We start from the raw sequence: 15,140 nt of genomic DNA on the forward strand, positions 1-15,140 counted from the left end.
AACTTTATGGTTGTGACCCACATGTCAAAACACGCAGAAATTTCTGTCTAAGTCTGCTAAAAGGCTGAGGTAACAGCTTTCAGACATATGGACTACCCTTATTTACCTTAGCATGAGGCACATTCTCCTGCCACTGTTTTAACATCAAGGCTCTTCTAAACTGGTCAGTGGGATAATTATTGTTCTCAAATAGCATGAAGAGGAATTGCTTTATTATGAAGTTAGGTGTGTCCCATTTGGGATTTCTCCACCAGCCATGGAGAGTACTCCAATTACCACCATTGCTGGCCATTTGGCCATTGAGTCTAGCTGCCTAAAACAGGCACTTCAGAGAGCTGAGAGAGCCCTTGTGCTTACATCATCAAGATCTACAATTATTGAGTCATTGAATTCGTAGATGGAAGAGGAATTTGAAACATTGTCTTGAATTGCAATGAATGCATCAGAAAATTTTCAAACCTTGTGGAATTTGAGAAGCGGGGAGGTGACCAAAGGAAGCCTTCACTAACTAAGAGATGTTTCAAAGACTGTAATTTCTAGCTCAAGCCAAATACTACATTCATGAACTTACAAGCTGCAGATCAAGCAATGTTGTTAACCTGTGGAAGTTTATAGCATTTATTTATTTATTTTTTTGTTTATTTATTTATTTATTTATTTAATAATTTTCACTTATTTATTTGTGTTTGAGAACACGGGTGAAATCCCAGGTTTAATGATGAAGAAGATTAAAAACCCTCTCCTGTTTGATAAGCAACATACTCTGTTTTTGTCTATCAGACTTTATTACCTTCCCTGCTAGCAGATCTCTGGCTAAAAACTGAGGTGTTGCAAATCATTCAAAGATAAAGGTGTTGTGGATTATCCAAAGCTGGAGAAAAGAAGGTTGACTGAGAATTGCGACTAAATTCCACCATCTTTTTTGCCCGTCTTCCTCCTTTGAATGTAGAAGGAATAGCATTTACAATAGTACTTTTCATTCTCTTGGTTTATACAACTTTCACCCCATCCTCCTCAATGCAAAGTGCTTGTTCTTTAAGTTGCTCATTGTGTCTGATTTTGCATCCTCTGCCATCTCTGTCTATGTGCAAGCTCCCTTGTCACCACAGGTCACTCTCTTCTTCCTCCTCACATGGCTCCCCAGTGCTGCGACCCCTGTGAACTCACAAATCCTTCTGGTCTGGATGTAGCAGTGCTGCCCATGGCCTGAGCTGCTTATGTGAGGTAAAAGAATGTGAAGTAAGGCACCTGCTCATGTAAAGCTAAACAGCTTCTCATGTTCCTGAGGAGCTGTAGTCCCCAACAGTGTGCTTGCAGTGAGACCTAAGCACGTAGGAGTATTTTCAGGCTGCTGAGATGCTAGATGGCTTTTATAGCAAAAATCTAGCCAAAATAGCTTTGTTATAGTGCATTGGAGTTTAATTAAGATAGCTCTTTCTACAGACACTCAGGGTCATTCCTTGCTGCTCTCTACTCCGAATTCTTTTCAGATTGTGTTTTATGTAGCATGGTATTCTCAAGATAGGATTCTTGGTTAATTCTTAACCAGTAAACAGTTTATTAATTCACCAAGTACCTCTCTATTACTTACTCAACAGTTAATCAAATTCAAATCCAACATGTATTCTGCTCATGCACAGAGCATTCAAATATTGTCCTACGTGTTACTGCCATAAACTGTATGGAGGTCAAACAGTTCTAGTGGAAGATAATACAAAATTTTAAGATGTCTTGCTACATAAATATAGAGACAGCAAATATTTACTATATCTAGTATACTTAACCTTCTTGTAGTACTCAGTGGGTTAAAGATACTATAGATTTAAGAGTTTTGACACTGTAATTTAAATGATTTAACATAAAAGATACTAGGAAAATAGTACCAGGAATAATAATTTAAAATTATACCTTAAGTCTCTCTTTTGGCTGTCTGCTCAGGCTTTTAAAAGAGAACCAGGCATGTAGAATAACTTGGTTAAAAGTTTGAAATATCGTCACTCAAGATATTCCAGTTGATTTCACAGGACAGCTTTCTATCATCTCTTGCAATGACACCAAAAGAAATGCATCCCATGCAATAAAGCTCATTGGTATTTTCATCCAAAACTAAACCTGGGAGAGGCATAAAATTTCCTCTGCTTTAGGAAGCCCCTGATCAACAGAGTGAATGTTGGAGATTGGGAGAATATTATAGAGAGGTGTCACTTCAGAATTGTTCTGTTCTGGTACTAAACAAAATTAGGGATTTGCTGGTAGAGGCAGGTGTCTGGGCTGGAGGGCTAGAAGTACTCTTCAGTCTGTCAGAGCACAGTTTTTGTTGTGTTTCTGTGAGAACTTAACTGTGCAGGTGTCACACCTTTCTGGGTTGTACAGCTTCTTTCCAGTTTTGGCAAGGCTCACTCCTGTGACCCTGGAAAGGCAAGGAGAGTGTTTGTATGCATTCTGCAGATTCAAGAATCCACACAGTAACTCCAGCTTAATAGCCAGAATTTCTTTCATGATTCATGAGAAAAATGAGTCCCTTTTGTTTTCACTTGGAAAATGTCCAATGGAATGTCTGAATTTCTTTTCTTTTTCCACCCTTTTTCTCTGCGGTCACATTAATAACCAGAATATGGTATTTTACCATCTTTTCCACACTGATAGCTTTTTATGTTTCATTTATTATAAGGGTTATATTTCAGTATTAGCGTAGCCTGAGAATTGAAATTTTTTCCTATTTCTCCAATTTCTTTTCAGCATTCATTTATATCTTAGGAGCTTATATCTTCCAATAAACTTTTTTTTTCTTCTTTTTTTGTGCCTGTAAAATGTCTCTCAGATTTCTGGAATACAGCACTTTCCTAGATATCAAGCAAGAAAAAAATCCATTAACAGTTCCTAGGCTGTGTAATGTTTTATTTATTTATTTTCTCATCTTCTAGGGCTTTGAAGTGAAAGGTGATCTTGTTTTCAAGGAACCTGGCAAAGTTTTATTTTAGGAAGAGGTTCATTTGGCAAACAGACTGAACAGCTTCCAGTGGAGCTTAGAGAGGCTACTTAGTTTGGCTAAGGCTAACCTTACTAAATAGTCCACTGCAGTGAGCTCAAATAGAAGAAATGGAAGGAAAAATCTCAGAACAGGGGAGGATTGTCCCAAGTAGCAAATCGTGAAAGCACAAAGACTTTTGAAAGCCACTAAATAACAGCTGTGCACATTTTACAGCATATAGGCAATGTATTACATTGCATCTTACATACTGGCCAGCCCCATATTTTTGCAAACCAGCTCAGGAGCCATTAACTGGGGACCAGGTGGCACTGTGCACAATTTGCATTTTTGTTATTTTCTTCACAATGAACTTGTGACTGACCCCATGCAAGGAATTGATTTATTGGTGAAAAGGTGGAAGGAGCCCTTAGTTCCTATTCTGTGGAAAGGTTCTTAAGCAGAGACTTTGGGAAGGTGAGTACTATGGATGTTGTGAGATACTATAAATTCATGAATCCTTCAAAATCCTGGCACAGGTCAGGATAGCCTGTGGATAAAGTATGGACACGGATGGCAAAGACAATACTGTTGTCTTTTCCTCTTTCCCTCTCCTTCATCTCTTTCTTTTCTTTGCATTCATTTTGATTTTTCTCTCCACATTTTTCCTTCTTTGCTATTTTTCTCTTTTCTACCACTTCAAATTTCATCCCCAGAAGTTTCTTCTGCAATGGCAACAAGGTTTTCCACATGAAAGCGCAGCTGATTGTGGATGGAGACTAAGATTAGTCACTTTTTTGTCTGACTTAGCTTCTTACACATGCAGCTGTCAGGCATTAAAAACTGACAAGCCATCATCAGATTCCCTCAACATTAAGCCCTGAGTTTTCCAGATCACTCTTGGGCTTGTCTGTCAGGTACTTTTTTTGCTGACACGTTCTAAGAGGAAACAAAAGAGAAATAGATTCACCATGGGCAGTTAGAGCCTGAAACCCCTCTGAGGTAAAAATGGTACTGGAGGCTATCCATCAGCAGAAACAGTATTAGAAATAACATTAACATTGTAGATTTCTTTACACAACATGTTGAAATTGCATCTTTGGAGGAGAGTGGCATCCATTGTGGTAACCCTTTGTTGTAGTATTATTATTATTTGTTATTCTCTCCTGTTATTTGCATTGCATTAGAAGCTCTAAACAAGATTGAGGTCCTGTTGTGCCAGGCACTGCAGCAATAAAGGATGAACCAGGATTCAAACCGTGATTTGCTTGTAAAAAGAGAAGGTGGTTTACTTTAATTTAGTCTTTGTCATGTATATTGCTCTAAATGTAGCGTTTGTCAAGTGATTTTGTGGGCAGGGATCAAGAGGACAGATTTGCTTTTAGTGTTTTCAGCATAACTAGCTCTGAAGAACACCATCTAAAGTTTTGGGATTGCCTGTGTAAACTATTCCTCTGTGCAGACATGGAGCTTTCTTCAAAAAAGCAAGTACAATAATACAGCCCTAAAGCTTTGTCAGTGATATATTGTCCCATAGATGTAATTTTCAAGTGGCAAGTGTTTTGATGATGCTACAAGGGCTTTGTTTATGAAGTGGGTCTGGCAGACACTGTAGAGTTCACATAAATTACAACTTCATTAATTATTAATGAAAACATTCATCTGGATTCCCCTTCACCCTCTGTTTTGTCAAAACTCCCTTAGAGACTTTGCTACAGACCAGGCCCTGTTTCACATAATGTGGCTCTTGCCGAATGGTGTTAACAGGCATCCCCTGGCCAACTGAGAAAGCCAGAGGTCAAAAAGCTGATTTCCTAGCTCTGGACTCACCCCATTGTACTCCTCCAAATATACACCTTCACATGTGCACACACACACATTGATCCTGCACCTCTTACTCCTGATCCTGTGAGAGTCCTGTCCTCACATGGTCCTTCACTGGTTGTGTTCCTGCAGCATCTCTCTAAGGGCATCTGCTCACATCCTCAGCACTTAGTTCTTCAACAATTCAGGACTAGAGGATCACCTACAAAGACATCTCTGCCCCTGCACTTAGTTTCTCTTGATTTCAAAAGGGGCCAAAATCAGATGTCCCATATACATATTCCTTTGTAGCAATTCCTCAGAGACAGAGGTCACTTTGCCAAACACACAGCAAAATATAAAAGTAGAAGTGAAATCTGGAATCTTGTGGGTAAGGTGAATAAGATTTCTAGGATGGTAAGAACTAGAAGGTGCATCTGGAACCTTGTTTTAGCAAAGAAAAGCACAATTCCCTACTCGGTTGCTACTCACTACCACACTGTGAAAGCCACAGATACAAACAGGTTCCAATGGATTGAAAATATAAGTAGGTACATAACAGGATTTAGTAAAAAGGTATAAATCAAGTTATGTGGAATAGATGCCTGCTAGAAAGCATTGTTCAGTTATGATCTCTATCACTGAAAATATGTAAGTGCCCAATGTATATGAGCTTAAAATACTTTGCTCTTTACCTACTTATTTCTTATTCTGATGTCCTGGGCATCTGCTATTGGCCACAGTCAGATGGTCCTTGCTGTGAGACAGGATGGTAGTGCCTAAGATGGTCAAATGGAGGAGATGTCAGACTTTTTTACCCCACCTTTGTTTGTTGCTATGTGCCTAGAAGTTTACCAGACAATCCAGATCTATTTTAAAGACAGACAAGTCTAGATGTTTAATGATGTCTAAAGTAGCCAAGGAACTGTGTTCAAAGGTACTGATGTGAGAAGCCCTAAATATTGAAGCCCTAAAACTGAGTCAATTCCATCAAAAGCTTCATGAAACCTTGATCTCTAGCTGGCAGCTGAATATGCATTCCTAATTGCTCATAGAGAAAAGATTAGATTGTGATGATAATAAAGGCACTGGCAGAGTTTAGAGGGAGAATTTTAGATAAAAGTGCAAGACCTTTTTAGAATAACTCTTCCTTACTCTAATAAGGTATTTTATTTCAAATGAAAAAATTGCAACAATTTATTTTCCACTGACAATATATATATGTATATACACATGTGTATATATGTATTTGTTTTAAGGGAGGCAGATTCTTTATTAGATTTGCTCTTTTTCAGGAAAATTTTAATTTCAACTTTTAGAAATCAACTCAATATTCAGTCTCAAAATACTCAGCAATGGCATTTCTGAAGTACATGATCAAATATCTGGTTTCCAGCATCATTTTTCCCTTCACAGAAAACAAAGTTTAACAAGCATAGTCATACATTTACTACCAGCTGCTGCTGGGACTATCCTAGTCCTTTCAGTTCATGTTGGCATCCCCTAGCAGAAAACAGACATTTTTGTAGGTGTAAAATTGTCACTCCCACACCATGGGAACCTTCTCAACATTTATTACTTTTGTTAGTTGTTTTCTGCTCAGAGCATTGTTTTCACTGCTCCCCATTTCTCTCTGTGTTTGACCAGCAGATCTGAGCCACATGGCTGATGATGTCCATGGTGGAAACCTTCCATGTGTGCGAGCAGGGGCTCACAACCCCCTTTTTTGTGATGTTCTTATGCATCCAACAGAAATACAACGGCAGTTGTCATAAAACTCCATAGAAACAATTGGCAGTTGCAGGCAAAAAAAAAAAAAAAACAAAAAAAAACAAAACCAAAAAGACGAAAAACACACCTAAGAGCTAATACTGTGAATCAAAGAGGGGATTATACCCTTTAAAAGTGTTTTTGATCAGATAAGTACCTTGTGGCAAGGGGTGGTGGAAATGCGGTGGTAACTTTGGAACTGGCAATTTAGTGCAGTGCCCAAAAGTACCCAAAAGCTGGCAGCAGTAAACATCCTTGTTGCCTGGGCACAGCAATAATGTGGCAAAAACATAAGGTAATTGTGACACCAACCATTGCCAAAGAAGGAAAGGAGGATGGTTCTACAAGATTATGTGGCTCTTTTTATGGAAGACAAAGTTGTTTCTGCCCTTCCAAAATGGACCTAAGAAAAGCAATTGTTTTACTCTACTTAGTGGGTTAGAATGTAGTTTTCATCAAAGGGATTTTATTGTTCTGGTTTTTCAGACTCAGAGTTTTCCTGTGAAATGTTCTGTTCTTTTATTCCATTTAAAAGAAGAAGAGCTTTAAAAATTACTCCTCGTATTCAGGATTTTTCTTACTGTTTCTCTAATGGCCAGTTCCAAATATTTGCTTTCCAAAGGTTTTCGTTGTTCTCCACCATGCCAGTTTCTTATCAGATGAAATAGGTATTAACTTGTTTTGCCAAATTTAGGCAGAACATGGACTTCAAAATACTGATGTTAAATGCTTTTATTTTCCTATACAAATATGTGAATGTTCAAGCCTTTTGTACAGTATCCACAAGGACTCTAACTTGATCAACATGTGCTTTTCCATTTTCAAAGTCCTTTATGATCTCCAATTACTTTCCATTTTAATGATTTCATTTAGTAATTGTTTATTAATATTTTTAATGAAAATTAGTCTCTTCTTCCAGACTTTTTTTTATAATTTATAAACCCTTAACTAGCTGCATAAATATATATATGGATCCCTTTAAAGAGAATGCCATGATCAATGAAAACATAAAATATTGCTTTTTGAACTCCTCAGATATATTGCTTCTAAATGTAATATATCTTTTTGTTTAGTGTAGCATAATAATGTCTACAATATCTTAATAATCATGTCTTTAAGGGGATCTGTTAAAAAAAATCATATGTGGGCAGGATTGATTCCTATTTTTTTGAATTCTTGCATAGCTCTTATCATTTTCTTTCATGCTGAAGACGAACAATCTTACCAGTTAGTTCAACTGGAGTTGCACCAGTGCTAAGTTTGGTGTCCTGGCCCTGCTCCAGATAGGCATTTTGCCAGGACATGGAATAGACTGCAGTGGTGGTGCTGATGGATGATCATTCCTTGTTTCAAGACAAGAGCTATATATCCAGCTTCTATTATTGCACCACTCAATGGCATTAATATAGTTAAACTTGGGATTCTTCTAGATCCTATCGCAGATGTGGCAAATTTATTGACTTTCTTTTCCGGTGACTTTATTGTTCATTTTTCTCTGCGCCTCAGACTCCAGCCCAGTATTTCCTTTGGACGCCTCATCTATAGTCTCTTGTCATGGTTTGTCAGAAAGATCCAGGTGGCATGCATCAGCTTCTCTGGAGATGCAAGCACCACCAGTCTCTTTGGGGTCCAAACAAGAGCTTCACTCTTCCGAAATTCATCTGGATTTTTCCATCAGTACAATGCATAATAATAGTTTTTAGTTTTCAGAGAATGATTTTCATTTCCAGGATGCTCAACAGTTGGTACCTGTGCATCCACTTAGTGCTCATTCTGTGTATGAAAGCATTTCATTCCTAATTTAACACATTGGGAAAATGAAGCAACTGATGCAAGAGGGTAGAGAAAGTAAACCTGGTCAGTGTTAAAATCTGTTTGTGCCTTTAGTAGTCTTGCTATTAACCTTAGCGTGGCTTGGATTAGTGCCTGCAAGATGTGGAATTAGATTTCAAGAATTATTGACTGAGTCCTCTTCAGTATACCTCAGCACAGTCACCTTCTGAAGGCATGGAGTCCCAGCACTCCTAGAAGGCTATTCCATGAGTGTTGGACTGGACTCCAGCACTTTGCTCATGCTCTTGTAGGTTGATTCTAGTTGTAAAAGAAACTGATGACAAAGCTGTGTACTTATTTAACACAGGCAAAGTTACTTACAAAGTTGCATTTCCTTGAATGTGCCAGGAATTAGTGGCAAATAATTTTCTTCCGCTTGATTCACAAACCTGTTCTGATTAGCATGCAGCTTAAAAGCTCTCCCTCCCCATGCCCAGATTAACAGTGTTTGTGGACATGTGTTTCCCTGTGGCCATCTCCCTTAGATTTGTTTTTCTCTGTGTCTGCACCAATGCCAAAGGAAAATTCAGAGAACTGTACCTTATTGAAACCTGCCGTCTCTGCCCTGGGTGAGAGCATGGGCCTGTGGTTTGGGCAGAGTTTGCTATTATTTCATGTCGCTAGCCCTGGAGAGAAGCTAAAATGTGTCTGGTGGTTGTCTTAAGGACAGAACAGCAAAAGCTAAATACACTTTGTGGTAGCACTTGCCAGATGATGATGTTTTTCCTTGGCTGTGACGTGGGGCCTGAAAGGTACTTATGGGACAGGGAGAACTTGGCCTTCTGTCCCTCATCTTGTACCTGTGCTCCAGAATGCTGCAGGTCTGTTGTGGATATTGGATTCAATATGAAATTTTATATCTGGCTGGGACTCTAGCAGACCCTACATTTGTCAGAGGCGTGGACAAAATGCCTCATTTGGTCTCTCCTGATCCCAGGAGAGGACTGGTATGGCACAGTGTGTTGGGTGTTAGCATGGTGACCCTCTTTGCATCCCACTGAGCTCTGTGGGATGTTTTAGCAGCAAGTAGCAAAGATGGAGTTCCACTCACAGCCAGACAGTGCTACACAGGATGGTCCTCTGTGGCTATCAGAAACCTGACTTGTAAAAATAAGATTATTAGCATACCCTAAGGACTTCTTTAAATTATATGTTGCCCTTTCACCTCTAACTTTATCTCCTGGAATTCACCATGAATGTTTAATATATGACCAACACAGCATCTTGCAGAATAAATGACAGGCTCCAAGTTTCAAAGCTAAATCTGAAGAGCAATGCATATACATCAATACTGGAGAAAAAGCATCACACCCAGAGCAAATCCTTTTTCATAAACCTACTTATTAAAAAAAGTAATGTAATATCATGACTTTTCATTAATACTAGTCTTCACTAAGCCCAAAGCAAATCCTTGCTTACTGTGCACTTGCTACGCTTGTTGTACAGGACTGCCTGGAGGTGGTAAAGGCTCACAGTCAGTGCGTGAAGAACAGGGAGCGTGCAGTTGAGACAGATATGAGCTCTCTTAGAGTAGCTCTCAGTCCTCAGTTGTCCCTCCTGGAGAAGACGATTATGGATGTTTCACAGGAATAATAATGCTAATTTTCAGCCCCCACAGAGTGCTTTACACCTGTAAAGTGCTATAAAAAATGTGAGCTAGGACTCAACAGTAAGTGAGTATTGCTGTGCCTGTTTTGTAGATGCAGAAATGAAGATGCAGAAAGGTCAGAGGGCTGACCGAGGGCCACATAGCTTGTTGGCAGCAGATTTAGGATGAAGAAATTGGTGTCTCTCTGGTCACATTTCATTAATCGTGCTGCCTTTTTAGAATTAGCTCAAATCATGTATATGTATATGTATATGTATATGTATATGTATATGTATATGTATATGTATATGTGTATGTATAAAATGCTTGAGAACTTTTCTCCCTCTTCCCCCTTTGCTTCTTCAAAATAAACAAGCTCCTGAGCTACCAAACCCCATGTTTACACGTATCATTAAATACTTTCCAGTTGCTAGCCAGAAAACTCAGAAGAAAATCTGTAGAACACCAAAGTAACTCTCTTCTTTTAAATAATTGATTATGCCAAATAGCAGCAATGTTATGCCAACAAAGAGATCAGTCTCTCAAAATATTTTATTCATTACACCTCAAGAAACCCAAAGCCTTTTTTTTAACGAAAGTGAATTTCAGAAATTGGCTCTCAGTTCCTCTGAAACATCTGCTTATTACAATTCTTGGTGTTAAAGCACTGGTGCTCCCCAGTAAATCTTTCAGCTTTAAGTAATATGTATAGAAGTCTTGGCAAAGAGTTCAGGAATGAGAAAGAGCAATGCTTGCCAAATATTCATTTTACTTTATGACGCTGTAGTGCTATATGTTAATAGTACATGTGTTGAGGAGAATCTACTAATCCGATTAAGTAACATGAAGGAATTAATTCCAAGGTTCAAAAAGACCCCATTCTGTGCAGCCGAAAATTTATATTCCAGGGTAAAATTGTTAGAAGCCTTGGCTAACTAGACTTCTATAAAGCAGCCAGAAATGAATCTTTCTCTATATTGTTTGCAAATCAAGGTCACATGTGTGAGAAGGCTATGTTGTGATAAATCTGTCTGACAATTAGATGGAGAGGACATATCGATGTTAAATTATATTCTCTGGATGCTTTGGGCAGAAAGCAACGTAAACACCACAGTAGCATTATGAACAGAAAATTGCATTCCGCATAATAACAGATATTCATGGTGCATGGTTTTACACGTTAATGTGCTACATTTCACTCAGTCATGTTAATATCTTAGATTATGTAACATTCCCCTCTTTATGCGTAGTTTATTTTTTTCCACTGAGAATGCAGCTCCCTCCTCCTCATCCCCCTCCCCCTCTTCCTTTTTCTCTCTCTCTCCTTCTCCCTCTCTTCTCCCTATTTCTCTGCCTTTTCTTTTTTTCCATTTTTCCTTTTCCCCCTCTTCCTAATTCTCACAGTGATGCTTGTGGAAACAAACAAGGAAGACAAAGTGAAACTGTCTGTACAAGACAATTTTACTAGGTAGTTTCAAGATTTATAAGCCCAGATTTTATGTTCTATACTTACAGATTCAATCTGTGTACCAGGCTTTGATCCAAGCCTTAGCATGATGACTGGAATCACTCCGATTAACCCAATGATACCAGGCATGGGGTTAGTGCCACCACCACCACCAACAGATGTGCCTGTAGTCAAAGAAATAATTCACTGCAAAAGCTGCACACTCTTTCCTCCAAACCCAAGTAAGTGGATCTGAAGAAAGAACGTTTCTTTCCTAAATACATTGCATGATTTTTTTTATCTAATAGCAGTCATGCTTTTTAATTACAGGCATGTGTGGTCTTTTGTTCTAAGGTCTATTCTGTGTGTAAAGCATGATATGGTATAGGAGCATCCTTATTTGTCTCTGTAAGGTCACATAAAAAATAAAAAAAAGCCTGTAGAAAAAAGAAAAATACTTAAAGAAAAGTAACACAGCCTAAAGCTCTACCGTGCTCATAGTGGATACCTGTCTTTCCTGTAGATCAGGATGTCACAAAACATAAAGGTAATATGGTCCTGTTCATCTCTGTGCTCGCCTTCAGGTGCCTGTAGTTAGATGGGACCAATCCAGGATTTTGTGCCTGAACACAGTACTTTGCACCCCAAATTCCCTTTGTGAGGGAGATGGAGGGGAAGGGGGCTATGTCTTCTCTCTAGCCATTTTTCAGGAGGTTCAACAAGGCAGATGAGTTCCTTCTTCTTTTTGAAGGCAGGGACCAGGTTCCCTCCTGTTCTTTCTGTGACTGTGAAAATGGAAAACTGTTCTCACTGAGATACCAGCTCAGGCACAAACCCTGATTTTGTGTGTTGGCTCCATGAGGTTCATCATACCAGTGACTTTCACCATTACTGTGAAATGAGAACATTAAGCAAATATTCAGGTGTTCTGGATTTGCAGTGTACCCAGATCACAGTTTAATCAAACTGATTATGTATGTGAGTATATATGTATGTGTATGTATATGTACACTTTAAGGTTGTAACCTCCTTTTTTTGTGTAAAAGGGCCAAAAAATAAGTCATATTTTCAGATTCCTTCTTAGACAATTACTTTCACTTTGTATAAACAAGGTGAAGTGTTATGATAGCTTTTATTTTTTTATATGGCTTTCAAAAATTTAATAGTTTTTCCAGTTTAAGTGTGTATACATTCTCTCTATATATACATGAAGGTAGCATTTCTAGCTACTCCACCTCATGAGCACTTGTAAACAATGAGGTTATCCTTCCTCTGTGCTGGCGTCTGCTCCATTATCTGGCAACAAGACAAAACAGATAACTGGCAGAGTGTTTTCATCATGCTGTCACTTTGTTGTGTTTCCCACTTTGTTCTTCTGTTTGTTGTGCTCCTGTGCTCTGAGACAGAAATGAAATTATGCTAATACCAGGGAAAGGTGTCCAGCCCAAGTGCACAGGGTGTACACAGCATGGGCTTGCTCACAGCCCACACACTTGGTGAGCGTGGTGAGTGATGGGTATGAGCCAGAGATGCTGCAGTTCAGGCTTTGAATGCACTGCACTAGAGTCTGAGATCTGTGCTCAGGGTCAAATCAGTTGCAGAAGCTCTTCTGCTTTGAAACAGAATACTTTTCTGTTTTTTGTGTGGCTGTACAGGGAAAAGAAAGACCATTTTAGGCCACACTGTCTGTCCTGGAGAACAACCTGCAGTGGCAGGAATTAATGTTTGAAGTACCACCTAAAGCTTGCAAGGATTTAGATTCAAGTAATCAATTTGGAATAATCTCTGCAATATTCAATTATTTTGCTTGTCCTTCTCTTCTGCCTCCATACTATGTCAAGTAACTGTTTCTGCCCAGAACTGATTAAAGGGGTGAATAGAGCCAATGGATCAAAAGACAAATTTTGTATTCCAATGTGATTTCTGTTTTTACTTAGATCTTCCGCCACCTTCAACAAGAGAGAGACCTCCTGGGTGTAAAACAGTGTTTGTTGGAGGATTACCAGAAAACGCAACGGAGGAAATCATTCAGGAAGTCTTTGAGCAGTGTGGAGATATAACAGCAATTCGGAAAAGCAAGAAGAATTTTTGTCACATTCGTTTTGCAGAGGAGTTCATGGTTGATAAAGCCATTTACCTTTCTGGTACTTCACATTCTTTAATGGATTTTTCTTGCTTCTCATTTGTATTTTGTGGTGCTAATGCTTGCTTATTTTCTTAGCTTTTATCTCAGCAAGTCTTTCTTGAACTCAGTGGCTGTAGCATGAAGTGGCAAGGAGCAATTCTGTTAATTTCTCTCTGTCTGCTGAGACTCATGCATGGTGTTGTATGTTACTTACCTGGGAGCAATTTCCTGACATCCCAACAATGCAGTGGATCATGAAATTCACTACAGAACAATCTTATTTTCGGTTTACATAGGTTTATATAGTTTTGCTCACAGGTTGTGGAAAGAGGAGGGCACCAGGCCAGGAACTCTGCTGTTTTCCAGTGCCAATTTTTCTGATAGGCTGGCAATTTCACTGGCATATTTTTATAGATTTGTGGTGCAGCCTGAATAAAGTCTGTCTTTATGCATGCATGTATTCAGCTACTGCATGGGTTAGATTCTGAGCCCCATCTGTAGGCTACGTCTGTTGCCTCCCATGACAACGAGTGCTACAGAAACTACAGGGTGTAAAATGTCAGAATTGCTTTATTTTCCAACAAAGGAACAGACAAAAAAACACCTCAAAACAAAAAAGAAACCAAGCAAACAAACACCCCCCCCTCCCAACCTCTAATTCACAGGGGAAAAAAATGAAGACAAAAGATGAAAAAGAAATCTGCTTTCACATTTTAGGCTTCTGTGACTGTCAATGTCCTCTCGAGGTTAAAATCTCCCTCATTTGAGGATTGACTTGCTAACCAAGTCCTTTTTCACCCTACTGAGTTGGTTTACATGCACTGTAATATTTGTCTGCACTTCACAGGCTGATTCATCCATCTTTCTGGGTCCTGGAAAGACTAAAAAAGCACTGTTTTGCCTCACAATTGTGGTGTAACACTTTTAACCCATATGCAATTTATTCTTGAATAAACAAGGTCCAGAGACTGCTCCTTGGCCAAGACAAGCTGACACAGCCTGGCTTATATACACCCACCCTGTTCCAGGTGACCTCAAAGCACCCACTGGGACCATCCTTTTGAGCCTGGGAGAGAGTTAACAACCCAGGATTCTTTTTTAAGATCCCACCCTGACCATCTTCTGTTTAGCAATAAGCACAGAATCTTAACATCCTGTAGGTGTCCATAGGAAGCTCACACAGCTAGAAACAAGCTGTCTCTCAAATCACCATCAACTAGAGATAAAGAAGGAGAGAAAGAGAGATAGAAAAAGGGAGAGAAAGAGAGAAAAAGAGAGAGATAGAAAAAGAGAGAGAGAAAGAGAAAAAGATAGCGAAAAAAAGAGAGAGAAAGAAAAAGAAGCAAGAAAGCGAAAGAAAGAAAGAGCAATCCTCTCAACTTTAGAAATATGTCATCAGAAAAAAACCTATCTAGAGGGTTTTTTCTGACTTGGCTGCTTGCTTTAAATACTTATTTGAAGAATTACAGAAAATCATTATTTTTATTTGGTCTATGTTAAGATTTTTTTGTAATATTGCTATATTTTCAGGTTTATTCCAGGTTTTTATTCCACTCTGGATTTTTCTTCTTTTCTTTTCTTTTTTTTAAAATTTTCATTTCATTTC

The 15,140-nt window shown here is 38.8% G+C and overlaps 1 protein-coding gene across 1 annotated transcript in view; it reads left to right on the forward strand.

Moving 5' to 3' along the window:
- The window catches only part of ENOX1 (ecto-NOX disulfide-thiol exchanger 1), a 127,533-nt gene that overhangs the window by 21,179 nt on the left and 91,214 nt on the right, over window positions 1-15,140 (forward strand). Inside the window, exons 2-3 of the mRNA XM_062514773.1 lie at window positions 11,478-11,651; window positions 13,347-13,553. Of these exons, the coding sequence (XP_062370757.1) occupies window positions 11,478-11,651; window positions 13,347-13,553 (381 nt within the window). The remainder of the gene's footprint in view (window positions 1-11,477; window positions 11,652-13,346; window positions 13,554-15,140) is intronic.

Source organism: Cinclus cinclus, chromosome 2, assembly GCF_963662255.1.
Source record: "Cinclus cinclus chromosome 2, bCinCin1.1, whole genome shotgun sequence".
Taxonomy (NCBI): domain Eukaryota; kingdom Metazoa; phylum Chordata; class Aves; order Passeriformes; family Cinclidae; genus Cinclus; species Cinclus cinclus.